Source organism: Dryas octopetala, chromosome 6 (assembly GCF_963921425.1).
Source record: "Dryas octopetala chromosome 6, drDryOcto1.1, whole genome shotgun sequence".
Lineage (NCBI taxonomy): Eukaryota > Viridiplantae > Streptophyta > Magnoliopsida > Rosales > Rosaceae > Dryas > Dryas octopetala.
Window position 1 is genome coordinate 1,875,635 of NC_141371.1, and position 27,988 is coordinate 1,903,622.

The 27,988-nt window shown below is 36.8% G+C and overlaps 4 protein-coding genes, 1 non-coding gene and 1 pseudogene across 7 annotated transcripts; 1 reads left to right on the forward strand and 5 right to left on the reverse strand.

Annotated features, from left to right (window-relative positions):
* Window positions 1–518: 518 nt before the first annotated feature.
* Window positions 519–7,848, forward strand: EDR1 (Protein kinase superfamily protein). 2 transcript variants are annotated; one of them, XM_086246278.1, is made up of 13 exons: window positions 519–1,058; window positions 1,841–2,263; window positions 2,717–2,820; window positions 3,286–4,460; window positions 4,594–4,634; window positions 4,776–4,844; window positions 5,467–5,567; window positions 5,693–5,771; window positions 5,854–5,952; window positions 6,084–6,152; window positions 6,288–6,337; window positions 7,154–7,330; window positions 7,440–7,848. In XM_086246278.1, the coding sequence occupies exons 1-13, from the start codon at window positions 633–635 to the stop codon at window positions 7,573–7,575; spliced, it is 2,949 nt and encodes a 982-aa protein (XP_086102404.1). In that variant the 5' UTR covers window positions 519–632; the 3' UTR covers window positions 7,576–7,848. The 2 variants fall into 2 exon arrangements, with proteins under 2 accessions (XP_086102404.1, XP_086102405.1); XM_086246279.1 differs by having other exon boundaries at window positions 5,473–5,567.
* A 4,439-nt stretch (window positions 7,849–12,287) lies between these two features.
* On the reverse strand, window positions 12,288–12,449 carry LOC147280890 (U1 spliceosomal RNA). The gene has a single exon (XR_015123174.1). It is a non-coding gene; the product is annotated as a U1 spliceosomal RNA (small nuclear RNA).
* Window positions 12,450–13,025: 576 nt separating this feature from the next.
* LOC147280891 (protein HEAT INTOLERANT 4 pseudogene) lies at window positions 13,026–14,729 on the reverse strand (annotated as a pseudogene). The gene is made up of 2 exons (XR_015123064.1): window positions 14,628–14,729; window positions 13,026–14,062 (listed from the first exon to the last, which is right to left on the reverse strand). The product of XR_015123064.1 is annotated as a protein HEAT INTOLERANT 4 pseudogene (transcript).
* A 409-nt stretch (window positions 14,730–15,138) lies between these two features.
* Window positions 15,139–17,750, reverse strand: LOC147280892 (uncharacterized). The gene is made up of 5 exons (XM_086248997.1): window positions 17,426–17,750; window positions 16,862–17,010; window positions 15,997–16,158; window positions 15,524–15,639; window positions 15,139–15,376 (listed from the first exon to the last, which is right to left on the reverse strand). Exons 1-5 carry the CDS (start codon window positions 17,658–17,660, stop codon window positions 15,358–15,360), a joined length of 681 nt encoding a protein of 226 aa, XP_086105123.1. The 5' UTR covers window positions 17,661–17,750; the 3' UTR covers window positions 15,139–15,357.
* A 186-nt stretch (window positions 17,751–17,936) lies between these two features.
* Window positions 17,937–20,181, reverse strand: LOC147280893 (S-adenosyl-L-methionine-dependent methyltransferases superfamily protein). The gene is made up of 2 exons (XM_086248592.1): window positions 19,625–20,181; window positions 17,937–18,859 (listed from the first exon to the last, which is right to left on the reverse strand). The coding sequence occupies exons 1-2, from the start codon at window positions 19,960–19,962 to the stop codon at window positions 18,205–18,207; spliced, it is 993 nt and encodes a 330-aa protein (XP_086104718.1). The 5' UTR covers window positions 19,963–20,181; the 3' UTR covers window positions 17,937–18,204.
* A 580-nt stretch (window positions 20,182–20,761) lies between these two features.
* Window positions 20,762–24,508, reverse strand: LOC147280894 (P-loop containing nucleoside triphosphate hydrolases superfamily protein). The gene is made up of 10 exons (XM_086247850.1): window positions 23,767–24,508; window positions 23,600–23,683; window positions 23,351–23,512; window positions 23,145–23,251; window positions 22,862–23,046; window positions 22,597–22,761; window positions 22,286–22,504; window positions 22,070–22,107; window positions 21,657–21,784; window positions 20,762–21,581 (listed from the first exon to the last, which is right to left on the reverse strand). Exons 1-10 carry the CDS (start codon window positions 23,987–23,989, stop codon window positions 20,982–20,984), a joined length of 1,911 nt encoding a protein of 636 aa, XP_086103976.1. The 5' UTR covers window positions 23,990–24,508; the 3' UTR covers window positions 20,762–20,981.
* Between the last annotated feature and the right edge of the window lie 3,480 nt (window positions 24,509–27,988).

The following is a 27,988-nucleotide window of genomic DNA, read 5'->3' on the forward strand; positions in this document are numbered from 1 at the left end:
TATTTTCGCCATTTTATTAGGAATTCGAAGATACTTCGGCAATCTTAATAATCTCTACATCACTATGTTTACGTAATTTGATTGGACAGATGTGATTTAGGCCTGATTGTAATGGTTAATTATTGTATTTATCTTATTGAAAAATGTTTTAAGTTTGTATTATTGCCCCTTAAATAAAAAAGCTTTTCGAAATAATTTAGTAATCATTTGGTTTTTGGGTACAGATAATTTTGCATAAATTTAAAAAATTAAAAAAGAGAAAAGACCTGCCCTTTTCAAAAGCGCGTTAGAAAAATCTAACGCACCTATATGACGTGGGTGCCACTGCCACGTAGATCTTAATCTATTCGACACAAATACCATCGTCATCACAGTGTCATTATCGCATTGGTAAGTTTACTAATCCCACACAGGCCCAATGTCGTAATTTCACTGAAAACCACGGCCATTAAGTCACCCGCCAATATATATCTTATTGCCTGAAGTTTTCCCTCCGAACATTTCCTCTGACCCTCAAAACCGAGGAAAAGAAAAGAAATTAAAAGAGGAAGTGAAAGAAAAACAGAGAGAGAGAGAGAGTGCAATCAAAGTTCAAAACCGATAAGCTTAACACAGATAAAGTAGAGAGAGCGATGAAGCACATTTTCAAGAAGCTTCACCTAGGAAGCAACCACGACCAGAACCGATCGAACGAGACACCAGCCTCCGTAACGTCACCGTCATGTGCCTCCGATCACCGTACAGTTTCCGGTCAGACCTCCGGAACGAGCCCTTCTTCGTCGTCGCCGACGCCTGTGAGCACCGTGACGTCTTCCGGAACCACCACTCAGGAGTCGTCGACGACGACTGTGAGTCGGCCGGACTACATGTTGTCGGAGGAGGAGTTTCAGGTCCAGCTCGCCCTAGCGATCAGCGCCTCCAATTCGGACTTTCCCGACGATCCGGAGAAGGATCAGATCCGTACGGCGACGCTGCTGAGCTTGGGCGGCCACCGGACCAATTCGTCGAGGGATAAGGTGGAGGTAGCCGCTGCTGATACCTTGTCGAGGCACTATTGGGTGAGTTCGGTGAATTTTTTGATGTTAGAATTCAGTAATTTTTGGTCTTGATTGCAGTGAATTGTAGTGTATGAGCATGATTTAAGGGTTTAAATTTGCGTTTGATTTTCGATTGGTGATGATCAAGGCAAACAAGGTTTACTGTTAATTAAGCTTCACTGTTGTCGTTGTAGAGTTGACTGTTTGGAATATGCTCAATTCACTGTTAAATTGGTCAGGGAAAGATTTGCTTCATTGAAGTACAAGAATCTTGCCAGTAGTGGGTTCTTCTGTATGAGCATGGTACAAAAATTTTGGGGTTTTATTAGTGTTTTAAGTGGTCCGTAGATTTCCTTTTGGTAAGTCTTAGATTTTGGAATCATCAACTTACTGCTCAAAATTGTATACAAGTTTGTATGCAGAATAATTTATAGTTTAGCTGAAAAGTGGTGGAATTCAGTGTTGTTGAGCCTCTTCCTGAGGCTTGCATCAGAAATGCTCTTATTTTTTTTACTGAAAGAGCATTAATGATGTTATTGATTTAAAAGTAAGGAGTTTATCCATATCTATTGTTAAAATAGGAAAATCCTCCATTAATTGGTTCGGAGTAGATTTTGTCGATAAGGGAAGAATGTAGTAATTTTTTCAAGAATAACCCCTCATCTATTTAGAACAAATACTGTGCTTTCTTCTTCACCAAAAATAAATATACTGCACTTATGCTTGTATATATTACTATCAAGAAACTTTATTTTACTTCTTCATTTGGGTTGATTTGTATTGAATCTCTTGTTCATCACCAGGAGTGCAATGTGTTAGACTATGAGGAGAAAGTGCTGGATGGATTTTATGATGTATATGGACTCTCCACAGAGTCAGCAGTTCAAGGAAAAATGCCTTCTCTCACAAATCTTGAAACAAACCTTGGAAGTTCCGGTTTTGAAGTTTTATTAGTAAATAGAACAGTTGATCCTGCCTTGGAAGAGTTGGTGCAAATTGCACAGTGTGTTGCATTAGACTGTCCTGTCACCGATGTTGGTGTTTTGGTACAGAGGCTTTCTGAACTTGTTACCGGACATATGGGTGGGGCTGTAAAGGATGCTAATATCATGTTAGCTAGGTGGATGGAAAGAAGCACAGAATTGAGGACATCTCTACAAACAAGCGTATTGCCTATTGGGTCCATAACCATTGGTCTCTCCCGACATCGTGCTTTGCTTTTCAAGGTTAGATGTTGAATTATCATCAGTGATTTGTCTTTTTAGGCACTTCAAATTTATGTAAAAACATGATCTTTTGTTTATTCTTACAGATAATATAGAAGCATATATTCTTATAGTACTTGGAGATCTGTAATTTGATTTGTCATTCTCACCTAGGATGTATGTACCCAATTTCTCTCATAAAGTATATTTTGAATTTAATACATTAGCCATGCTATGTCTGGGGCCTCCTACATTTAATTTGTTAGTGAGTCAATGGATGTCTTTTGGTCCTTATTGACATAACAGAAGTTTTTGCTTAAAGTTGTCTGACTTTTCACATTGAGCAAATATTTTAATTAATTAATGTAAGTAGGAATGTTATCAGGGGTAATGATCTAACCATTTACAAAGTTCTAGTAGTTCAAGTTGGGGCTACATGGATCTTGTGCATTTACTCTGTTTCCTCGGATGTAGGTATTAGCTGACAATATCAAGATGCCATGCAGACTGCTTAAGGGTATTCATTACACTGGTGTTGAGGATGGTGCTGTTAATGTAATAAAGTTGGAGGATGACAGGTTGTGGCTTGTGCTTTTTGCAGGTTTTGTGGTGAAATTGTTAATATATTTTTGAACTTATATTACTTTGGCATGTGCATGCAATTCTTGTTTTCAGAGTCTACAAATATTTATTCCAAGGTTTCTCTAAAATCTTATGTGGCTTTTGTACTGTGATTTAAAATTTATTCCAAGGTTCATTCATTTTTGACTGATTGTAGCCCTCTTGAATGAAAACTTCAAGCCATCATACTAGCTTCATAAGGTGCATTATTATAGGAGATTATGTCATGTAGCTATTAACTTAGAGTGTATTAGTAATTTAGTATATCATTAGTTTTATTTGCCTTTTAAGTTCTGCAGAACTTTCCTCGGAATTTATGTGTGCAGATGAAAAAATGCAGTGTCTCCTTTGAATTTTTTCAACAGTTCTCAACTCGATCTGTTTATGTTTCTACATGGTTTTAATATATAGTTTTTCTACAGGGAGTTTTTAGTTGATCTCATGGCAGCTCCTGGAACACTCGTACCGGCTGACGTTCCAACTGCAAAGGACACTACCTTTAAGCCATACAATCCAAAATTAAGCGAAATTCCATCTTTCCATTCTTATATTGATGCTGAAGTTCCATACTCCAGACCAAAGCCATTACACGGAGAGGGAAGCAGTCAAAACTCTGCATTTGAAAGTAGTTTACCATTGGATAGAAGACCAATTCCAGAAAAGGTAGAATCATTACCAACATTCTCAGGTGCCAGTGGTGACAGTGGAGTTGGTTCTTCTAGAATATCTAATAGAGTGACTCAGTCAGAGCATCTTCCCTCATCAGTCTTCGAAAATTCAACATACAGAGGGAGTCGCGGGGCACATGCAGTTGATGGTGTTGCGAGGATGAAACAAAACATAGCTCCATATACTCAAAATAACTCAGAGGACCCAAAGAACCTTTTTGCTGATCTTAATCCATTCCAAATTAAAGGAACCGGGAAAACTTCTATATATTACAAACCTGTGGAGAATAAAGTTGATGAGCTTCAGAGACCAAGAAACAATCTTGTCTCTGGTCGACCTCCTGTATCATTAATGTGGAAAAATAAATATGCTTGCAATGAAGTTCCTAACAAAAAGGAGTATGATTATATGGATGGTATCTTCCCCAGAATTAATCGTGAACCTAATGGTTATAATCTGTCATCTTCAGCTTCTACCAGCTGTACTGCATCTGAACAGATCAATACAGATGGTTTTAAATCAACTGCTCGTTCAAATTTGCCTGAAAGAGATGGTGATGCCAAAAATTCGAAGTGTGGTTCCAGTACAGTCTTGGCTTCTAGCACAAGTCAGCATAGTAGGCTGTCTTTCCCAGAGGATCCAAACTCTAATTCTAATGGGGAACAATCCAGGGCTATGGATTATTCGCAGAATGCTACAGTAGATGTTGTCAGAGAGCATGAGAATAATGGATTTGGTTTCCATGATCGTAGAAAGTTCACGCACGAAAGATTTATGGAGACCAATTTGAAACTGAAGGATCCAGAAAGTTCTAACTCTTCTTTTGATTCCATTTCAAGTAGGGTTGATCAAGTATTTGATGACGTTGATGTAGTTGAATGTGAAATCCCATGGGAAGACCTGGTTATTGGAGAAAGGATTGGACTAGGTAATGTGTCATGCCTGGCCAAACTCCCCTATATTGTCTGGCAAACTGCGAGTGTTCAATCCTCACACAGAAATAAACTTATGTTTCCTGGAGAGTTGTCTAATTTTTGTTCTTATTGTCTTCTTGTAATTAGGTTCATATGGAGAGGTATACCATGCTGATTGGAATGGCACGGTGAGTTTTCCTGGGAACTATGCCTTTGCTTAATTCATTGCAGAGGCTTGTAACTGTTTCTATTTAATTTCATGGGAATTAAACAGGGTGAAAATTTAAAATCTTTTAATTATTGGCTGGTGGATTGTTGTTGACTTACAGGAAGTTGCTGTGAAGAAGTTCCTAGACCAGGATTTCTCGGGTGCTGCTTTGGCCGAGTTCAAAAGAGAAGTAATTCTCTAGCCCTTTACGTGCATCCAATGCTGCACCTTTTAGTTTCCAGTACTTTGAGGAAAGGAAGGAAAAATAAATAAACTTACAACCTCCCTACAATTATTGCATTTTCTACACCAGAAAAAAAAAAAAATGATTGAGAGGAAGAAACATTCTAAACTATGCCCTGTACAATTATGCGAGGCATTTATCCACCTTATTTATCAATTTTGAAAATGTAAATTATATTATTAAGAAAACAAGAATTAATTAAATAGATGGAGAAAATGAATTCTTGGTGGTATTGATGGTTACTAGTGCTTGATGTTGTCGTAGCAACTATGCCAGTGAGAGTTGAACTGGATGTGATAGCGTTCGTAGTGCTAGACCAAATGGATTGACATGATATAACTCTTCAAGCTTAACTCCAAACTGTAAATGGATTATTTACCACCTCCACTAAACTAATATAGTGGACATATGAGGCTTGAAATCATCTTTGTGCTTTTCCAAGTTTGACACACAGTCACATATACATGCTTATGGATCAGTGTCCTTATGCCAGGCGTCATGACTGTTAACATTGTATTGATCCAAAACCATTGAACCTGCTTCTTTGATCTTTGTTTTGCAATGTAAGGTACGGATAATGCGTAGACTGCGCCATCCGAATGTTGTGCTTTTTATGGGTGCTGTTACGCGTCCTCCAAACCTCTCTATCATTACTGAGTTTCTTCCAAGGTATAGTTCTGCACCTTAACCAATATGAAATGGAAATTTATCTACATATCAACAAACACATGTATACATGTAACATTTGTCATCCTTCACATTGTAACTGGTTCATTGGTGTTTTTCTTCCCCAGGGGTAGCCTATATCGAATTATCCATCGCCCTCATTGTCAGATTGATGAGAAACGTAGAATAAAGATGGCTCTTGATGTGGTAGGAGGTCATCTTCCCTGTATTCCTTTTCAACCAGCATGATACATACATATTCACTTCCAGGACTCTTTCTATTTTGCAGGCAAGGGGTATGAATTGCTTACATGCCAGCACTCCCACAATTGTTCACCGGGATTTGAAGTCTCCAAATCTTTTGGTTGATAAGAACTGGAATGTGAAGGTATCAGGGTTCCCTTTTCACTGTTGTTTTAGAATCTTTTTTGTTATTGTTTCTTTGTGGATGATGATATGCCATGTTATTAGTTGTTGGTTGAGGTATAGTTTTTACAAGACTGGATTTCAATTATGCAGGTTGGTGATTTTGGATTGTCGCGGTTGAAACATAACACTTTCTTGTCATCCAAATCAACTGCTGGAACGGTGAGAATCTGGGATTATTGTTATTGAATTTTTATTTTTTTTAATTTAGTTTCTGCAGACAATATGAACACAAAGTCTTAATTTAACTTGGACACCTTTTCTTCATTTGTCTGATTGTTTCCATTGATGTGCTAGCCTGAGTGGATGGCACCTGAAGTTCTCCGCAATGAAAACTCAAATGAAAAGTGAGTAGCTATTCTTGTTATTATATATATATTTCATTCCTTTTCGCTTTGATTGATATGGGTTCATATTCTTGTCCTACAAAAGCCAGTAGTCTAATTATTTAAATGTTTTTTTTGGGCCAAGTCTAATTATTGAAGTTGATTAGCTGATGTTCCATCAATCTTCTACTTTTCACTCTATGCCTTAATGTTCTGCTTGGTTGCTGGGAAGCTCTTAAAAGATTTTGTTAGCAAACTGTGAAATAGATTTGAAGGTTTTGAAGCAGTACATGGTTTTCTCTTTGCCTCCCAGAAGCTAATGGGAACATTGTGTTTAATTGGTTACCTTGTCCTTGGGGCAACAGTTCAATCACTAGGATTCTATTTTTAGTGCATTGCAAAAAAAGAAAAAGACGAGAATATAAAACTAGGCTGCATACATTGAGATTCTCTGAAATCTATATCAGTAGCAATGAACATTAAAGATGTCTAGAGTGCTATTTTCATGATATATCTGGTTGGAACTGAGGTCTGTCAATGGATTCCTTAACCATGAATAAGTTGACATGTATTATTCTTGTCATCTCAAGTGATTGTAATTAACCAACAACTATCTATTTTATTGCACCGGTATTCTTTTGTAAACACCAGCCATGTTTCTAAATCCTAATTGTGGTTGCAACCCTCAATTTTGGGGTGTACAGAGTCTGTGAAATGCGAAGCTCAATGATTTATTTATTTACAGCTATTTATAGCCTGGTTAAATCTGTAGGATTATTAATTATGCATATATTGATTATTCAAAACAAAAATGTTTATCATGTGTTAAATATACAGATGTGATGTATATAGCTTTGGAGTCATTTTGTGGGAGCTTGCTACTCTAAAATTGCCTTGGAGTGGGATGAACCCGATGCAAGTTGTGGGTGCAGTGGGTTTCCAGAATCGTCGCCTTGACATTCCTAAGGAACTCGATCCCCTCGTTGCAAGGATAATTTGGGAATGTTGGCAGACGTAAGTTAGAAAAATTTTGAACCCAAAACATATTCTTGAATATCATTATTTTACTTGTTGAATCCAGTTTAATTGGTTGTTGTTTCTGTCTGGTGAATGAATTTTCCAGTGATCCAAACTTGCGTCCCTCGTTTGCAGAGCTCACGGTAGCTCTCAAGCCCTTGCAGCGGCTTGTCATCCCACCGAATCTGGACCATCCAAGCTCACCTCTACCACAAGAAATCTCTGTAAATTACACCCCTTGATAAGCCTCTTGATCTCAATTGTGAATAAGGAGACATTCCTTTTCTTTGCTTTTGAGTTAGGTTAGGATACGAACTCTTATAGGTTAAACACAAAAACAAAAAGTGAGATTGGAGAAAAGCATAGCAGGGTTCTTTTGTACAGAGTGTCCGTAGTACTAGTTTGCTCTCAAAGAAAACTGAATTTGTAATTTATGTGTTAATAGTGAACCTCCGGCAAGATAAAGCAGAAATTTGTGGTTACGAGGAATATATGAGTACAAAATTGTGTTTTGAGATCTTGTTGCAGTGGATGAAGTTTAATATTATTTATTTATTATCCAAAAGGAAAAAAATACTTACCAATTCGATTACACATTTACACCTAATCAATGATTATTAATTATCATTGTTAACCACATTCCCTGCTCTTCTTCCCCCTTTACAAAGAAATATTTTCTCAAGAGAGACCGTCTTTAATAAACCCAGCCTTCTCTAGTACCCTTTGTGAAGCTTTATTTTCTGCAAAGACGAACCCTTCTACAGTATACAAACATTCAACTCCTTAAACACATGACAATATGACATGGCTAGCTTCACCTCTGTTGCTTTTCCTTTACCCCAATACTTTGCACTTAAAGCATACCCAATCTCTTCTCTCCGTTGATCTTTCTCAATTCCTGCCATCACGAATGTTGTCCTGATCGAATGGTATAGTATTATGTGACACCACTTGTTACATGATCAACTCAACATGGCCATCAATTTTTTCTGCTCTCCAAAGTGCATACAATTTTGCATGGATGCAACAGCATTATGATCATTGACTACATAATAACATTGTGAAGTCAATGATCACAATGCTATTTATGCACACATTATGAACAAAAGAAAATTGATTGAATAAAATGGCAGTTTTTTCTTACATATGCTTAAATGTTTAAACTTTAATATGATAGAAAAACATATACAGCTAATTGATAAACAAATATAAAAATTGTTGCATCCAAGCAGATGCACTTGGGATGTTTCATAATTACTTATTCATTCTATTTGTATGCTTCAACTAAGGAAGGGCCATATTATCAACCAGCTGCTTTAAGCCGGTGAAACAAGTGTTTTCAGGTCCCATATTGGGTAAGCTATTGATGTCAAAGTAACTTGTTATGTAACTGTGCAAGAATAACTCTTTTTCATGGAACATGCTTTTCATTCTGATGGATTTATCATATTATCTTACTAAATTTTGCTCTACCTTCCAAGTGTTCATTCTCTAGAAAACTCCATCACAACCATTCTAATGGGTTCCTTCGAGTTCCTTCTATTTTTCCAAAAAATAAAAGATTAATGTTCTAAATCACATTTAATAAAGTGTCCCCATTTTGCACCCGCAGAGCCGCCATTTGGAACTAGGACATGTTCTTCAATCTTGTTGAGGATCCTTTTCTTCTCGTACATATGTTCCTTCAAATTTGCTTCACCGTTTGACATCATTATTGCCATGTCTTCTTTTGCGTCTTTTAGTTGCTTAATCTGTTCCACCCGCTGCTGTTTGCACCCAAAGTTGAAAGCTGTCGCACAAACCACCCATTGATGGGGCAGTCATTGCGTCTCCACGTACTACTCTTCAGCAACACGTGCCTTTTGGGGACTCTCTCTCTCTCTCTCTCTCTCTCTCTCTCTCTCTCTCTCTCTCTCTCTTCTCTTCCAAGCAATATTTAAGCTACCAAGTAGTTGTACAACATACAAACCATGCTCCTGACCATTTGCAGCTCTTTTTTGACCGGCTTTAAATGCCACTGTGGTGATCTGATCGAACACATGGTCTAGCTCTTCTCTTCTCTAGCTAAAGATAAAAGCAGTATGCATGGAAGCCTCATATAGTCGTAGATAGCAATATTATAGCAAGAGTAATTCAGTACGATGGTTTTCTATGTATCAGGAAATTGTCCATGCTAGCTAAAAGGGTGTCAATTAAACTCATTAGTGTCCCAAAATTAAATTTCTTCTCCTCTGCTTTAATACAAAAGCTAAGTAGACAAAGAGTGGCACCAAATTAAGAATTATATCTAGATATTTTTTGGAGATTACATGGTGGAATTTGCGGTGAAATCATATATATGTATATTAATTATGTGATCAAAATGTGTATGGCCTTTGGATTCATTGCATGCGTTGTTGCCTTGGATAGCAGAAGATTTTACTTGGAATAGTTTCACTAATAAGGTTATATATGTTTCATTCAGGAAGGACAAGATTCTCAATCAGCTGCTTAAGCTCGTGAAACTAGTGTTTTCAGGTTGAGAGAAATTATTAGATGATTGCATTTGCAAGGATATCATATATCAAATATCAATACTCTTAACTATATATATGCATCATGCATGTTATTGGAGAAATTGACATATAACTTGTATGGATAGAAAAACACATTCCATAGAAAGGGAAGCCTAACATCACAAGTAAAGGCCAGTCCAATACACAACAAGGCCCAGAAACACATCTGATGATCCCTAAACACTAGTAAGAACTCCAAGAGAGAGTATATCTATGTCCAGCTCACCTAATCAGTTGTCATTGTTAACCACACTATAAACAAAAATATCCCTACTCTTCCCCTTTACAAAGAAGTATTTTCTCAAGACACCCTCTTTAATAAACCCAGCCTTCTCTAACACCCTTTGGGAAGCTTTATTTTCTCCAAACACCAACCCTTCTACCCTATCCAGACATTTCAACTCCTTAAACACAACTGGCATGGCTAGCTTCACAGCCTCTGTTGCCATGCCTTTACCCCAATACTTTGCACTTAAAGCATACCCAATCTCTCCTCGGCGTTGATCTTTCCCAATTCCTGGCATCACATATATTGACCCAATTGGACGGTCATCAACACATATGGCTCTATACCAAGGGTGAGACCCTATCACTTCCCTAAGGAACTCCACAGCATCATCTCTGCTGGCATAAGTATTCCACCTGCAATACCTAGTCACATTATCATCCCCTGCCCATGAAATAAAATCGTCAACGTCCGAGATTTTGAAGGGCCGGAGACTGATTACTAGAGGCTTCAACTTGCTCTCCATTGCCAACTCTTAAACAAAGAGTTTGGGATATCTAGATTTTAGTACTTGTTATGGCTGAAATATAGAAAAGACATACTGGTATTTAAAGGGAATGTGTTATCCATTTGCATTATTGTTGACAGACACTTGCCCAATTTTTTTGTTCACTCTGTATGTCAAGTTGCAGCCTCATAGAGTCAGCCATTCAGGACCGTAATTTTGAACTCTACTGTCAAGTTGCTTAAGTGCTCTATTCACAATTGTACAGGCTACCTCATTTTGTTCTGGCTTCAATAAGTCAATGATCAATCCACTTGGAATATTTTGGAATCTAGCAGAAAAGGGGATGTATGTATACCATATTGCTTGGGACCATGAGAAAGCAAATTTAGTAAAGTTAGATTGCCTTCTTTTGGAAAAGTTCTAATTCATTATATCCCATTGTTAGGTTGGATTTTGGTTTTGGTCTTTTGACTTTATATAGGTCCATAATTTAGCACTGATGAATATATAAAATCAAAGAAGTGAAATCAAAATTCAAAATATAACAAAACCACTAGCTCATGAGCTTAATGAGAGGAAAATAATGGGAAGCTGCCCACATACTGCAAATCATTATACTGCAAGGTTACAAACATATAACTTGGAGAAATCCGTGTTGAGGGGATAGATTACAAACTGCATCATATAACTACTGAAGTCACACAAAGTCCCCATATAGGCATGTACCATAGATAGGGCTAATCTGTTGATAGAAAACTGTAAACAACCATATCCTTTATATTCCCCTTAAGATATATATATTTCCTCAACACACCCTCCCTCTGGCACCCAGCTTTCTCTAGAACCCTCTGGGAGGCCTTATTCTCAACATCTACAAAAGATTGCAACCTAACCAAATGAGGGTAGTCCTTAAAAACTTGGGGGAGGGCAATCTTAACTGCTTTGGTGGTTATCCCTTGGCCCCAATACTTTGGGCTTATACCATACCCCATATGTGCCGTGTACCTTTCATCACCTGATCCCGGGAAGATGCTGATGAACCCGATCGAACGGTCATCGATGCAGATTGACCGGCGCCAAGGGTGGGGGATACAAATGTCCTTGATGAAAGTCAAAGCCTCCTCTTTGGTTGTCAAAGTGTTCCATCGGAGGTATCGAGTCACTTGATCATCGCCAGCATATGTCATGAGATCATCAACGTCAGTTAGCCTGAATGGACGCAGAGTGACTTTTGACAAATTGGTCTCCATTAACACTACTGCTAATAGTCTAATACCAATGGCAAATGTAGAATTAGAATTATGATCTCTTAGCGGAAGAAATACTACTAAACCAATAATTGATTGACCCGATTATTATTTTATTTTTAGATCATGAAAGACTTTTTTTTTTTTTGGCCAAGATCATGAAAGACTTTGAATATGAACAAATAGTGGGTCTCCAAACATTTTTCTTAACTTGGGTTGCTACAAAGTCCTATCCTAATAGATAAATTACCTTATGACTATCAGCTTATCTTGTTTATGAAACCAACAAGGACTGACTTTTTGAGGTGAGATCAATGATAAATTAATCATATTTTCTGAGAAAGTGACATTGAAAATATTTAATCAATTTTGACCAAATAAATATCAATTTAGAGAAAACTTTGAAAACTGAATTGAAGGAGGGGCCGCGCGAACGCAGGCCCCCACTGGCACAAATTATGACGTTGACTCTCCTACATTGAGGAGACCATAGGCGGGCACCCCTCCTAAGTGCAATGGAGGTCACCAACCTAGGCCATGAGCCTTCTTGATCGCTCATAGACCCCGTCCAGGTAAGTAAGTTTTAAAGCTCCTATTCCTCTTCTTCTATACATCACTCTCGTCTCTCCACCCTTGTAAGTTTCCGATGTGGGATTAAGAAACGCAAGCCAGAGAGAATGTGGGTATTCTAAGTGCCTTTCATTTGTATTTTTATTGGTATGGGAATTAGGGGTTGCTGAAGATAATCAAGCCCAACGAGATGTTAAAATCATGGGCAATGGATGCCAAAACTTCTAGAAATTCAAGAGAGAGAATATGTCCAGCAATATCATTCGGAGCTGCATCGATGACTTGAGCTTGCAACTTCATCAACCAAATTCATGCATCGATCTGTCCTAATAATGGCTTCAACACAATTGAAAGAGATCATCAACCAATTTAACTGAAACTCGACAAAATGAATTCATTGGATGCCAACTGCTGTAATATTCATTTAATGAAGATTTTACCACAAGCACCAAATAATAATAAACCTTTCAAAGAATAAAAAACGAACTTTATTGGTAGTATATATCAAAAACAACTCTATGCAAATTCTAGCTCCTCATACTTGCTATTGTAGTACTAGTAACAAATTCTTTAACACTGAAATACTGAATACATAAATGCTAATTCAGCAGCCAAACAAATCATAGAACCTCATGAGCATGCATGTAATACCTATTAATGTATGTGCTCTTATTTACTATCACAGGAGTATCTGGTGTCCGTACAGGGTAGAACTTGTATTTCTTCATATTTTCAATTGCTGCTCTCTCTTCCTGACTCATTCCTTGAATCCGGGCTTCCCTTGCTCTTCTATCTTTCCTTGCTTTTCTCTTTGCTTCGTGTACTTCCTCCTTGACATACTCCTTGAAGGCATCTTTTTGGTCTGCAGATAATTCCTTATCGTTTATCAGCTGATCAGTGAACTCCTCAACTTCATCCAACTCCCAATCAAATTCACAGACAACCGGCGTTGGTTCTTGTGGATAGAGTATTTGGACTACAGTGCCCTGCTCAACCTCATCTTCCTTGATCTTCCTTAAATAAGGCAAGCAGTACTGAAATTTCATGAGACCGTCAATCCTCATGTGTTTCAAAGCAGCCCTTCTCTGAGTGCAGCCCAACACAAATATTTGAGGAGGTTTTATTCTCTCAATTACTAGGCTGCCTCTATTCTCCAGAGGAATATATGGAATCCAGTCCATTTTCATCTGTTTCATTGGAATTATTTCTTCAGCCGCTCTCTGAACTGATGTAACAGCGATTTGCTCAGAAGGCGGGCGAGGTGATACCACAGCCACCAACACAGGTATAAGTGAAGAAACAGAAGGGGATAAAGGTTCCGTAGCACCAAAGAGATAGACATTGTTGTTGCCAATCCCATAGAGCCTTCCACCCTCTTCAAATAATTGTTCAAGATTTGAGAAATTCCACTTGTATTGGTAAACCTTGTCCAATTCATCCCACTCTGTCCCAACAGGAAATGCAGCCTTCCATAGATCTTCCAGGTTGCAGGGCTCCTCCAAGTACTCGGTGGGCTCAGATTGGGGCTGGGAGGCCTTCACCTGTTTTTGCCGCTGAGTGGTGGCTTTGGCCTCTTCCCTCTGGCTGGCCTTCCTCTTGCCTCTTTTCCTCATCCCTCGTATTCTATGACAAAGACAAAAGACATAGTCTCAAATATAAAGAGAAAGAAAGACAACCAAAACATAGGGTTCTTTCCCTATGAGTTTTATGGTAATAATACAAGATTGATTTTCTGGATATTTCATGAAATAGAAATATGGAAAACTCATTATCAACTGAAAATCTCTGTTCTGCAGTGCAAAAATTGATGGGTTCAACCCCATTTGATTTTGCTAACTCTAATTTGGCTAATGTGATGACTGATGATCAAGATATAGTATATTTGGTTAGTATTATCCTTGTGCATTTTGAATTTCTAGTGTCTTCCCTTTTCAATTTTTTCTTCCCAGTTGTCATCATTCACTGAATCACTGCCAATCCTAAATTGTTTATAGTGATGGAACTTGCTCATCAATTCAGTACTCCTTATGCAAGAAACTGATGGAATCACACGTAAATAGCAAACTACAGAATATACCAAAATAAAAACTCCTAGAAAACCAAAAAAATCAACACACCTAGAAAAACAAAAAACCAAAAACCAAAATTCTCCAGACTATTAAACATATTGAAAAAAAAAAAACCTAACCTGAAAAAGCTTGAAGGAATGACAACTCCAACGCAATCTGGCTTTTCTGAGGATTGAAGGCAAAATCGCAGGGTCTCCTTGGGTGAAACGGTGAAGGTGAGAACGTACGTTCTCTTTCTTTTGTTGGGTTACAGTTTTTCAAGAAGAAAATTCGCGCCAATTATAAGGGTTACCGACGTGAAATTAACGCTGGCCTCGGAAAATTTGGGTGGTACCGTCGTGCTACATCAGTATGAGGACAGTCCACTAAAAACATGACACGTGTTTAATATAATTTTATATTTATAATTTAAAACTTGATTTATTAAGCCTTTGGTTTTTTGTATTTGCACTATTCAATTTGTACCGTTAGCTTTGATCTGGCGGCTGACATTTTTTAAGCTAAAACTTTTAATTGTTTAATTTATTTATTTTTCCACCCGAAGCCCAATATAGAAGAGATTGGAGGCGCATGATTGAGAATGAAAAGGTGCAACATTAAGATTTTTTTTTTGCATTTTATCATCAAATTTCTTCAACCTCAATTTCACTACAAATTATTGTGTAACACAAAAATGTTAAGAAGATCTGGTCTGAGCAAGCAGAAGAGAATCATCAAGAGCCCAACTTGCCAAAAAAAAAAATATAAATCAAAGGCTCCAAAACTGCAAATTGATTCTTCCGGCAAATGCATCTCTCCGTATACAGGACTGAAGCAAGGTTTTTGTTTATCTTTTATTCTTGAACCACTTCAATCCTTTCCACAGCACCTTCATAACAAATAACACAAAGACCAGTAAACAATTTTAGAACCTCTGCATATGAATCAAGTAAGAAAGATTTCTTTTAAGCTAAGATCATATTATCTGAGAAGTAAGAACTGCCAAATCTTGGCAAAGCATGCAAGGCCAAAGTACCGTTTGTATCTCTTCTTGGAACCACATGGACAGAGCGCATTTCTACTGATTTGCCCGCTCTTAGCCAAATTAGACTTGGCAAGGTCCAATGGTGTTGAACCCATCAACTTTTGCACCTGCAGTACAAAAATTTTCAGTTAACAATGAGTTTTCCGTATTTCAATTTGATGGAAATATCCAGCAAAATCAAAATTCCATGTTTACAATAAAAATAATGGGCTTACCATGTGCTCTATCTACTACTCATAAGGAAATTGTCAAACAATTTATTTTCAATAGGTACACATGCAAGGTTTCATACAAACCTTAAACTGTAATCAGAACTTTGCTTTGCATGGATTTAAATGGAAAAAGTGTATCGCAACAAATCAAGGCCTCCCTAAGCAATTTGCCACAAATTGTCACATTTAATATTTAGTGAAATTTCACTAATTGAGAAAGTATAAAGCATAGTAAAAATCGAGAAATAATACCTCTCCAATGCTCTTTGGCAATGGTTTCCCTTCCTTCTTTAACTTTTCCATTTTCATGTGTGCTTCTCTAGCCCATGTGAACTTCGCAAGTGCATTCTCAACATCAGCAATGGTGCAATTACAATGCTTTGCTGTTTCTTGTTTTTGAGTGACTTGCAGATTCTATAAAACAAAAGACCTAAACCATAGTCAGGAGACTTAACCACACACAATTGGAAAATAGAAATCCAATACAGATTATTTTGAAATTTCAACAAGCAAATACTTTTGGTCTGCATTCTTTGTATTATGGAGTTTCTTTCAGCTTGATAGCTCGATTTTATGTAGCGGATATATCAGAAATTGAAGAAAAAAAATTGGCTTTTCAGCTTTGAAATCATTCAAAAAAAGTAGAACACTAGACATTGGCTAACAGATGAGAGTATGAAGAAGGAAACTGCAAATGAATAGATAGGCACAACAGTGTGGTCTATATTTTCAAAAACAGTGGCACTAAACTGTAGGGTTCAACAGTCTACTGGAAAAGTATCCAGATTTCCAAATAAATCAAAAGACAAACCAAGATTTTGTGTGAAATGGCATTTTTCTTAGTAAATAAAAAAGAGTACTATAACTAGTTGGAGAAGGTCAAGACTTGCTTTAATATTTGGAATCCAGAAATAGATATAGGTTGTTGTATTAACATTTCTTCACTAAAATATGAACAAATTCAAAGCTAGCCTATAATTTCCTTCTTTTTTTCCCCACATGGAGAGTTAATACTTAAAGCATAGACATATGTACACTGTACAGACATTGCAAGATAGTAAATTCCTCTGGACAAAACTAACAAAAAAATCAATTTTATTGTAAAGGGAAAACCAACCTCTCCAGTGGAATCAAATCCTCCTAGATATCGAATTATCGCTTCCTGTTTTCCAAAAGCATCGGCAAATGTTGCTTCGCTACTTCTCCCCACAATGTATTGCTTGAATGACCCTAATCTTCTAGCAGTCTTCATCTCATCCGCAAACCCTAGAATCAATCCAATAAATAAACAAAAAATATTATCTTTAATGGAAAACCTAAACCCCCATCCAATCTCTCAACTTTATATCAAAATAAACAAAACAAAACAATGCTAGAAATAGCTCCATGAAAATTATGCACCAAAAAAAAAAAGGCCAAAACAGCTGTTTTGCTTCAGAATGTGAAATGGGTTTTTATTGAGCCTAAGAAGGTGAAGCACATCAATATTCAATCATCAAGACACCTAAGGTTACATGAAAATGTGCAAAATTTGAATGAGGTAACAGCAAAATTTTCGATTTTTCTTCAAAAATATCAAATGGGTTTTATCAAGAGCTTGCAAATTTCGCACAGAAATGGCTAATCAGGAACAACAACAACAACAAAAAAAGAACATAGTTTAAGAGCTTAATTGACATACGAAGGAGCGTAAATGAGTCAGAGCTGAGCTTGGGTTCTTCTGGGGAGGTCTTATTTCCTGTGAAGACACCTTTGATCTTGTTCATCCATGAGTTATCTAGGTGCGTCGTGGTGAAGATCGAGCGGTACAGTGATGGAGCAAGGTGACAGTCATTGTAACAATACCCAGAGAAAGAGAAGAGAAAATTTGAGTTTTTCTTGCACAAAACATTGCTTAGGATTCGTGAAGATTGCATTCTTCAAATTTTTTCTCTTTTTGGTCTCTATTTCTCTAGGGTTTTAGTCCTCTGGTTTTGGGGTTTTGGGAGCAGAGCTGGAGTCGGAGAGATGAGTGGAATCCTCCAAACGTCGTCGTTTAACTACTAGACAGTGCCAGGCGTACGTAGACTTACACTAATGTTATATTAACCCGAAAAAGTATTATTGGGTTAGTGAAAACAGGCTTCACTAGTGTCAAGGGTCTTCTTGTTCTTGTTTGTATAAGACTAAAATTTCATTCATCAAAAGCAAAAAATAAAAATAATCTTGCATTCATATTTGAATTCTAAGAATCTTACAAGTTAAGATTTTTCTATTAAAAAATACAAGCAGGCCTCAACCTCCTGCACAAACTGATGATCCCCCTAAAGTCATCATCTGCCACACTTGAAAATACAATCACAAATAGGAGATTAAGCGCTTTGACCTTAAAAGAAAGGTGGCCAAAGTTACCAAAGCTATAAAACAAGAGCATGGCAGCCACCAACTGCTTTACACTCAAATGAATAAATGAATACAACTCTAAGCCTTAGACCGCCTAAACTCAAACCAGAGCTCATAGTGATTAAAAAGCAGGCTATCATGAGTATGCTTCCCAAGATACTCAAGTCCTAAACTCCTAAGCCGCTTTGTACACTCCTCTCCTCCCAACCGCGAACAGAACTTAATATTATGGGATACAAAGATTCGCCCATCATACGGTTTCAATTTACTTGTCAATCTCTCTAATCCAACCCACACAAGCTTATCAGGCATATGAAGAAACACAGCACTAGCATAGATCAAATCATACACAACTTCTGAGCCAAATTTGCTGAAGTCCATGTTGTCTCCTTTCACAATCAAAGGGCGCTTGTGCAAAAGACCTTGGGAAGGAAGCTCATATCTAAAGGCAGCCATTAGTGAGAGCTCATCTCTTTCAAGACAGTGGAAGTGTTCAGGATTAAGATAGCGAATGAAATGCAAACCAACCCGGAGGGTGCCACAGCCAATCTCAAGGACATGTGAGTCAGGCTTGAGATGGGAGGACTGAGCAAGGAACTCAAAAACGTCTCGCCCACCTGCCCAAGGCTCACCATAGTTACTGTGGTGCTCTTCAGTGAGGAGCTCACCAGGGCATGGGAGGGCAGTGTGGTTTTCTGACTCAGGTCCTTCATAGTGAGATATACCCTTGTATCTGAAAAAATCAGAAAATTTAGATCAAATTATTCATTCATATTCATGGAAAATTAAATGCATAATTTCCAAGCTCATCAATTCAGCACACACACACATCTAAACACATAAAAATTGCAGCCACAGAAAAGCACAAGCAGAGAAGCAGAAGTCATCAACAAGTAAAAGAATGCCAGTTAAAGAAATCATCAAATGCAAACATATTACATAGCATATATAGCAACCCTTTTTTCGTAAAGAAATTTAAACAAAAGGAATTGAACACTTTAACTTATCTGCTCTATCTATTATCTTCCATGTTCTACAACTCTAGAAAATGAAAAAATTTAATCTTTTTCCTTTTTACTCCCACCTAACTCTGCGCTTCACTCAAACCAAACAGAGCATTATTGTACTTGCCAACCCAGAAACTCAATGAAATAATATAAACTAAGTACCAAAATGTAAGAAACAATTTTGAATCAACCTTTCCAAAATTGCACAGAATATAGCAAAAAAACCACTCAGAAAATGAAAGCTGGAGAATCCAAGATTAGAGTGGATGAGAACCCAAAACGAGTTTTTCTTTTCCATTAACTCAAGTTCTTGCATTTACTTGAATTTTCATGAGAGTTCCATCTACTCAAATTTTCACCCATTTTTCTTTCCCATACAAAACCCAATTGAAATCCCAACTCCCAAACCCCAAATTTAATCACACAAGTACACACTCATATACAAATGGAAATATAATAGTGAGAGACAGAGACAGAGAAATAGTACGCACTGTAAGAGATCTTGGAGCTGCTGGGCTCGGGTCCGAGGGTTAATTCCCTTACGCAGCACGTTATCCTGCATATGCAACCCATTCACTCGGATCTGATCCTTAAGCCATTCCACATCTTCTTTCGACGACCGTATCGTCTCTCCCCCCTCGGACACACCGACGCGCGTACCAGTCACAGCACCAGCAGCAGCGCGTGAACCACCACCGCAAGGACACGACGACAGAGACGACAAGAGGAAGAATAAGAACACTGCGGCCACCGACGCCGCGAGTACAAGCACTGGGACTGTTACCACAATGCCCTTCGGTGATGTTGATGATGAAGACAACAGAGCCATGTGTATGTTGATCTACCTCACTCTCAATCGCGGTCCATCATGACGAAGATTGTTAGGTCTGGAGCTCGAACATTTGGGATGACTTTTACGACGTCGTGCGATGATGCAGGAAGTGTTTTTTATTTTTGGTTCCATTTCATGTGACCGGGAAGACTTGTGTCGTTTGGTGGAGTTCGAGGATGTTGTTTCGAGGGACGTGCGTGTCGTATGGGTATGATCGTGATAGCGTGTGGGAGACTCCACGGGGTGAACATGGAGCAAACATGGCATTTTTCTTTGTATATTCATTTTAGTGAATTTTTTTTCTTAGAATGTATGGTCTATATATAATATATGTCAGATTAAGACAATATTACTCACACCAATTAATGATTTAGAACTGCCGTCCATACGAGCTTTAAGCCTTTAACTCCTCTAAATATGCCATGAAACAATCTAAAATGATAATTTATTAATTTGTCTTCTAAAATAAAAATGCTAGCTACATTCTCCCCGTACATTATAAATTTATAAGTTTATAACTACTAATAGGCCGGTTGAAAAAGCTTTTTCACTTTTGGTGAGAAGGTTCGAATGTCTCACCAAAAGTGGAAGGCTTGAAATGAAAGCAATATTAGCATGTTAGACTGGTTTGTCTTGTCTTGTGATCGAAGGTAAAGAATTTTCACCCAAGAATTATTCATTGTGTCGAAAGTAAGCAATCCAAGGTTTTGCCACATATGTCATATGAAGATAACAGAAAAACAAAGGATGAGTTACAAAATTTTGTTAACAATTAATTAACATGAATCAACAAGCCTAAGCAAACCAGTGTATAAGGGATCGTGTAAACAAATAATTAACAGACCCCACCAGGCAACCACCCTAATTAAACCAGCCCCAGTAACATATCATCACACAACACTCCCTATAAACTTTTGCAGAACAAACTATGAGCCCATAAACATGCACACACATCTTATTCTTACTATACCACAAGAGATTTAGCAAACAATCACACTGTTTTTCACACTGGATAGTTAGATTAGATCAGACATCCTTCTTCTATGACGACTAAGTGTAGTTCGCAAGTTTGGATCGGATGAAGTGACCATCTTGCTTCGTGGCAGCGAGCCATTGCATTTCGGACTCTGTGAAGGCACAGTATCTGCTGCTTCCCGCGCATAGCGTGATTTTGTATTGGAGTTTTGTAAAATTGCTCTGATTTGAGGATCTGAGTAACTGATTGATTGTGAAGCAGAAAACTGGATTGAACTTTTGGTCACAGATGATCTCAAACTTCTTGCTTTACCAACAATTTCTCTTTCTGCAGCACTTTGCCTTTGTCGACTGGCTGCAGTGGAAGTCATGAACCGAGGCAAAGAATTACCAATATTTCCTCTACTTGCTTTCTCTGGCTTTCGAGGTGTTTCTATAGCTTCCTTGAAATCTTCTTTGGGACTAATGGGGGCCTCCTCATCTTCCAAAGGTTGATAAGTCGTTAAGAAGAGCTTTTTGTTTTCGTGTAACAGGAACTCAGCCTTCTGTATTTGATTTTTAACTTTATGACACTCTTCTTCAGCTTCTCTCATGTTTTCTTCGAGTTCCTTGACCCTCTTCTCTCTTTGCTTCTTCAAGTCCTAAAGTAATAGTGAACAGGTTATGAAGATTCACAGCTGAACTGAGGAAACTAACAAGAAACTAGAGACAAGTACCTCTGATAAGTCCCTGTTATACTCTATAGCTCTAGCCCTCTTTGCAAAGCTCAGAGAACAGATTGTCTCCCCAACATCTTCTTCACATGGGCTGACATGCACAAGCATCAAGACCTTCGAACCATCACCTAAAGCATTTGGATCACCAAATAAATATTAAGCACTTTCAAGTCCAAATGATAAATAGGGTGTTGGAAATCATGTGAATATATGATTATTAGGAATTTGATCAATTTCCATTACACTGAACCCTATGCTGTTACATATGCTGAAGCATAAGCTCATTTAGACATATTAAAATGACATTATAAATTCTATGTGAATCAAACTAAACAACTTTAAATCGTCTGTGAGACTGTGATGTGTAAAGAAATTCAGCTCCACAACAAAATTCAAAGGATGTGGTATACTACCTAAAGAATCTTTGAGGATTTGTGTAAGTTTGCTATTCCTGCAACCGAATAAATTAAAGTAAGTCCATCAAATTTTAGCTGAATCAATAAGTAAAAGAGAAACCCAAATGGGCCATCCTAGTGAAAGTTATAATCACAACACATATTTTGCAGTTACAAAAAAAAAAGGAAAAAGGAAGAAGACAACTAAAGCTGACAAGCACACCAATAACTTACCTATAAGGCACATGGCCTCGCTTCCTTCTCAGAGCAGCAATAACATCACCCAAAGCTGAAAGAGAAAGATTTATGGCCCTTCCCTCATCAAGTGTTAGTCCAGTTGCTCCTGTTTTAAGCAACCGTTCACTTCCTCCAAGATCAACCATCCACAGTTTGCTCACTTCCCTTTTAGCTTCCAAAGCATCCCCGTGTCGGAATATGGTTATCCTCGTTAAGCTAGATATATGAAGCTAAAAAGATAAAGTAATTATCAACCAAAATTAATCCAATGAAAAATTGTGGAAATTCTGAGTAGACCTGGAACCCACCAGTGAGACCTGCTAGATGCCTCATTCACATTAGTCCAAGAAGTAGATCTAACTCGCCTCCCCCTATTATACCACGATCTAGCTTTCGCAAAATCAAGGATTGGCACTTCTGTAAGACCCTCAATTTCCACCAATCCCTTTGGATCTGTTTGAATGTTGAGATTGCTGTAGTAGAGTTAGCCAAACCAAAGTAAGCAATCTAATAAATGGCCTGTAATTGTTGCCTGCTCTATGAAATTACTCAGGGCGCTAAACTAAAAAGTACCATCTTGTTACAGCTTCATATGCTCTACAGGCTGGTTTTGAGGACAGTAGATCTCTGAGATTGCCCATGTAAACTTCTAACATGCTCATCGAAAATGTTATAGAAGATGAGCAATCCAAAGGGGCTTGACAGAAAAGTTCTTTGAGAGCTCGAGGAATGATTCCTGACTGCTCATTTGTGCCTTCCTGTATATGCATTTAAGTCCATCGTTAACATGATATTTTTAAAAGAGATATTAACCAATAAATGCAACAACAACTCAATTTAAATTTCTATCACTAACCATGGTAAATGTCTTGCCAGTGCCAGTTTGACCATGAGCAAAAATGCATACATTATGCCCATCAAGTGCAGATCTGAGAATTGGTTCCACCTCAGCAAAAACATCTTCTACATAATTTGAAAACATGACAGAGTCTCACTAAAACTGAAACAATTAATGAATAAATAATCAAACTTGTGAAACACACATTTTCATTTAATACTAACCTTGGCTTGCTTCTTGATGGAAAACCTTATCAAACTCAAATTCTTTTCTAGTTCCAGCTGACTTAACTACAATCTTCTCTGATCCAACTGAAATGGGTTCACGAATTCTTCTCCTGTCCATCAATAGGAATGGTCGGACTCGACAAAAGACTCGAATACTACCTGAAATTCCATTTCACTTGCCACATTAAAGAAAACAACTAAAACCATTTCAGATTTCAGATAAATTCATGATTAAGGTAATTCTACCTTTGATGTCTATAATTTTATTCAAAGCTTCTCTTCGCTTCCCATCCCATGACTTTTGCTTCAGCTTCAACTGTGCAATCTCTCCTACAGAACCAATTGAAACGATTATACAATAGCAATGCTTGGACTAAAATTCAAAAACTCAAACTGAAATTCAAAAGCTTTACCTTCAAGATTTGATATTGACTGCTGCAGCTCATTCTGTTCTTGCTCGGGGACGACATTGACATCGGTACAGATGGTAGGAAGAGGAGGTGAATCAGAAAAATAAGAAACCGGCGGTAACCCATCAATGGAATCTGGGTTTGATTCCATGGGAGATGATTGTAACGACTTTTTTACATTAACTGAGTGCAACGAGATCGGTTCATTTCCAGTGGAAATGAACATTTCTCACACAAGAGATACGAGAACAACTGACCCTTTGAAGAAAATGCAATACTGAGGCACAAAGAAGAGAGAGATGTACTTTTCTAGCATTCAACAAAAAGGAAAGGCAGAAGGACCAAGATATTTATGCACCACTTTTAGATAATCCTAAACTTAATTGGTGCCTTCACACAAGTACAACGAAAATTGTTATTTTACTGTGAAAATGTCATTATTTGGTACTAGAACCGACCAATCAAAGTCAATAAATCGCCTAATAATGAGGAAACCACAAGTTGATATAAAAAAAGGCTAAAGCACTTCCAAGTTCCAAGTACAAGAAAGTTATGGAAACAAAGTAAATGAGGCTCAATCTCTCACATTTAAAAGCAGCCAAATCATTTTGATAATCTTAAAAATTAAAGATACCTCAGATCGTGCAAGGTAACTACAGAAACTGTGCACGACTTTTGAAAAACCAAAGGAAGTTGAAATGGAGTAAGAAATACTGCATTTGCTGTGTTTAAAATAGAAAAGAAAGATAAACCTTAGAATTCAGCTCGAGAACAACAAGAAGTCAAAGTTTGAGCACAGATTTTCAAGAGGACGATGAAATATGGAAACCCCAGGTGGAAAAAGCAAGTGGGTTTGTGTTGCTTTCAATGATTGAACACTCTAGCGAGGACCCTGAGTAGGAGATTAATGTTTGGTACACTTTTAAGGGTCACTATGGTCAATAAAAATTGTACAGATTAAAAATAAATTAAAAAAAAAACATGTTGGTATAGGATTCTTTTTTGGCTGGTGTAGAATCTAGATCTAAAACTGAAGTGTAAAGTAGTTTACTAGTTTTTTCAGACAGGAGTACTGAGTACAGGACACAGGAGCGTGTGGAGCGGGGAGAGCCAAATGTGCTTTCCTAGTTTATTTGCACTCACTTTACTATTCAACGCACCCTTTTTCAAATGAAAAAATAAATAAATAATATTCATTTTATGCTCACTTACTTTACTTCTTCTTTTTTTTTTTTTTTATAGAAAAAGTGAAAAACACTGTCACTGTTATGGCATTATGCTTGACTGCTTGTGCTCAAAAATTCGTTTTATTTGATAAAATACGAAAAAAGAAAAATATTACTCATTTGGGCCGTTTGAAATTCCCGCCAGCCCACATTGATTTGATTCTATGTTGTTTGAAGATCCGTTGGGCTTTGCCAATGCTAGGCCTATGGCCATCAGGTCCCAAATCCAAATATAACCTCACGATAAATTATTTTTAAATGATAAATATGTTTCAAGTTATTTTTAGGCGGCTGTTATTCTTAATCTCAGTTGTTTTTCTACACTCTAAAACTAATACATTATCATTTTTAAAGTACTTATAGAAAGAGGAACAATTCTCTATTACTTGATGAATTTTACGGAATTTGTGTGGAATGTGAAAAAGCATTATTGAAAAATTACTAAGATAAAAAGAGTGTCAAAAACTAACTAATGACTTAATGAGTGACAATAACACTGCATATCTACTTAAAAGAATTGTTTTGAGGTTATACATTTGTTATCCTCATATAGATTATTCGAATTGTAAAGGATTTGAAAGGGCCATCCACCATAATATAAACAATAGTTACATTATCATGCATTATATCTTGATGTAGTTTATTAGGGGAAAACGAATGTACTCACCATTTAACAGAATATGCATTTGATCAGCCAAGTCTGAAATCAAGATTAATTGGTTTGTTGGTCTTCCATGTATTTCGTGTATTTACTTTTAGTGTATAATGTACATTTATAGTTGAATTTTAACGATTTAACTCAAATGGTAGTTAGTGTACATATCTTTCAAATGATTTCTTGTACATTGTGATATCATATTCAAATTATTAGCATCTTCCATCATTTCTCTGCATATGTCTCCAATTTGAGAATAAATTAAGAAAAAAAGTTAGATTTAGAGTTGAGGTGTCAAATGAGCCGGGTCAACCCTCACACAATATGATTAAAATAGGCACAGCATGTCACGAATAAATGGATGAGCTAGGCAAAAAATTTTAGTCCATTAGGCACGGCATGAGCATGACACGGGCCAAGCATGACACAAGCACAAGCACAAGCACAAGCATGAAATGGCCCTAAATTAGGCACAACTCATTTAACATTGTTTTTTTTTTTTTTTCATTTTTGAAGAACTTTTTAACATCAATATTCAATTTTCATGTAAAAAATGTTAATATTTCATTGTAAAGAATAAAAAATATTATAAAATTAATTTTTTCACCCTAAAAGTAGTAAAAAGAAGAAAAGACTTGTGGGCCGGCCCGTTTAAGGCACGACACGAGTATGAATAACCCATAAGACATGTGCTGTGCCGGGCCTAAGTCTTAACTACATAGGCCAACCCGAGCACGACACGAAAGTATGATGGTTAAAAATTATGATCGTTGAAGGTTTGGAAGAGTGGCTCTCTAGTGCTAAAGTTAAAATTTCCTTTTAAGTATTTTTTGTTTTGTTTGAGTTTATCATATTCAATCAGGTGCGCATCAACAAACGTACAAACATACCACCGAGCGCTCGATGAAGTTTTTTTATAACAGGCGAGCGCTGCAAGCAACTGGGAGCGTAGTTTTGATGGTATTTACTAATGGATTTACCCTATCCCCTCCTAAGGTATATAATAAGTTTGGTGAAGACATTATGTTAGAGTTTAGTTTTAAGAGCCCAAATTTCAGAATTAAACCATAACATAAATGCCGACAAATTAGTGCCGAACGCTTGTTGCTACAAAATTTTGTACTACCAAACACTCGGCATCAGGTGCAAACGTCCACACCTGAATGGCCCTGTGGGTTTATAGTCTAAAATTTTGGCCGTTGAATGTTTGGAGAGAGAGTTTGAGAAGTTTCATTTATTTAACTTGATTTTGGAAACTTTTTAAGAAAATCTCGAAGATTTCAAGGAAGAGTTGAAGTTATATATTATGTAATTTTTTCCCAAAATTAATTTTGGCTCTTGTAGTTGTGGTTTTCTTTCTTTTTCCATGTTATTTCTTTACTTGTATTGTTCTCATTTGGGCTGTTTTAATGAAATCATTATTTGATGGCAAAAAAAAAAATGGAGGAAATATTTAGGGAAAGGCTGGACATACTCTAACTATTGCAATTTTTTTTTTTGTAGAGCCTAATGCAATTTCTATAAATAAGGATCAAATAGTTTATTCACTTTTAAATTTTTAATTTCTTTTTAAGACCATTGCAATCTTTGTTATGGACCTATGGTTCAGTATTCGCTTTCAGTGCGTTGACATTTAGTGCAGGGAAGAGAACAAAAAAAAATGGCCACATTGATTTCTTTTAGGAATTTACTGTTTGACCACCATAAATTGACGTCTCTTTATTCATTGTGTTTCTAGTTCACCAATTTGTAACGCAAAGTTTATCTTTTTTTTTTTTGTTTTTTTTCTTTCAAGGGGATCTTTCTTTTTCTTATTCGGATAACATTGATTGTTTTGGCAAGATGATATGGATATTTGAGCATTAAGTCTTTATTATCAACCTAACTTTTATTTTATTTTATTTTTCTGTTTTTTACCTTTTTTCATCATTTTTTAAGAATGGTATTAGTGGTTTAATTCTTTAATTAACTATAACACTTTTTCATATTATTACAACATTAATTTTAATAACAAAATTAGTGAGGATGGGTGAGATAAAAGTTATAATTAGCCCAGATCTATATATCATTTCCCTTCAATGTAATCAAAAGGTATAAATTAAAATGAAAAGATTAAACATACGAGTGCTTTAATTTTATATAAATTATATAAAAAAGTTTATCCTTTAAAATTTGGTTTTAGAAGATTGGTTTAACATGTATATAGATGCAATGTTATATTTCATATTATGTGTATTTATAATGTGGTACACGAAATGTGTTCCAACTTAACATATCTTAGCCATATAATTTCACACATTATAATTTGTTTGGAATAATCATAACATTCTACACATTACTTTTA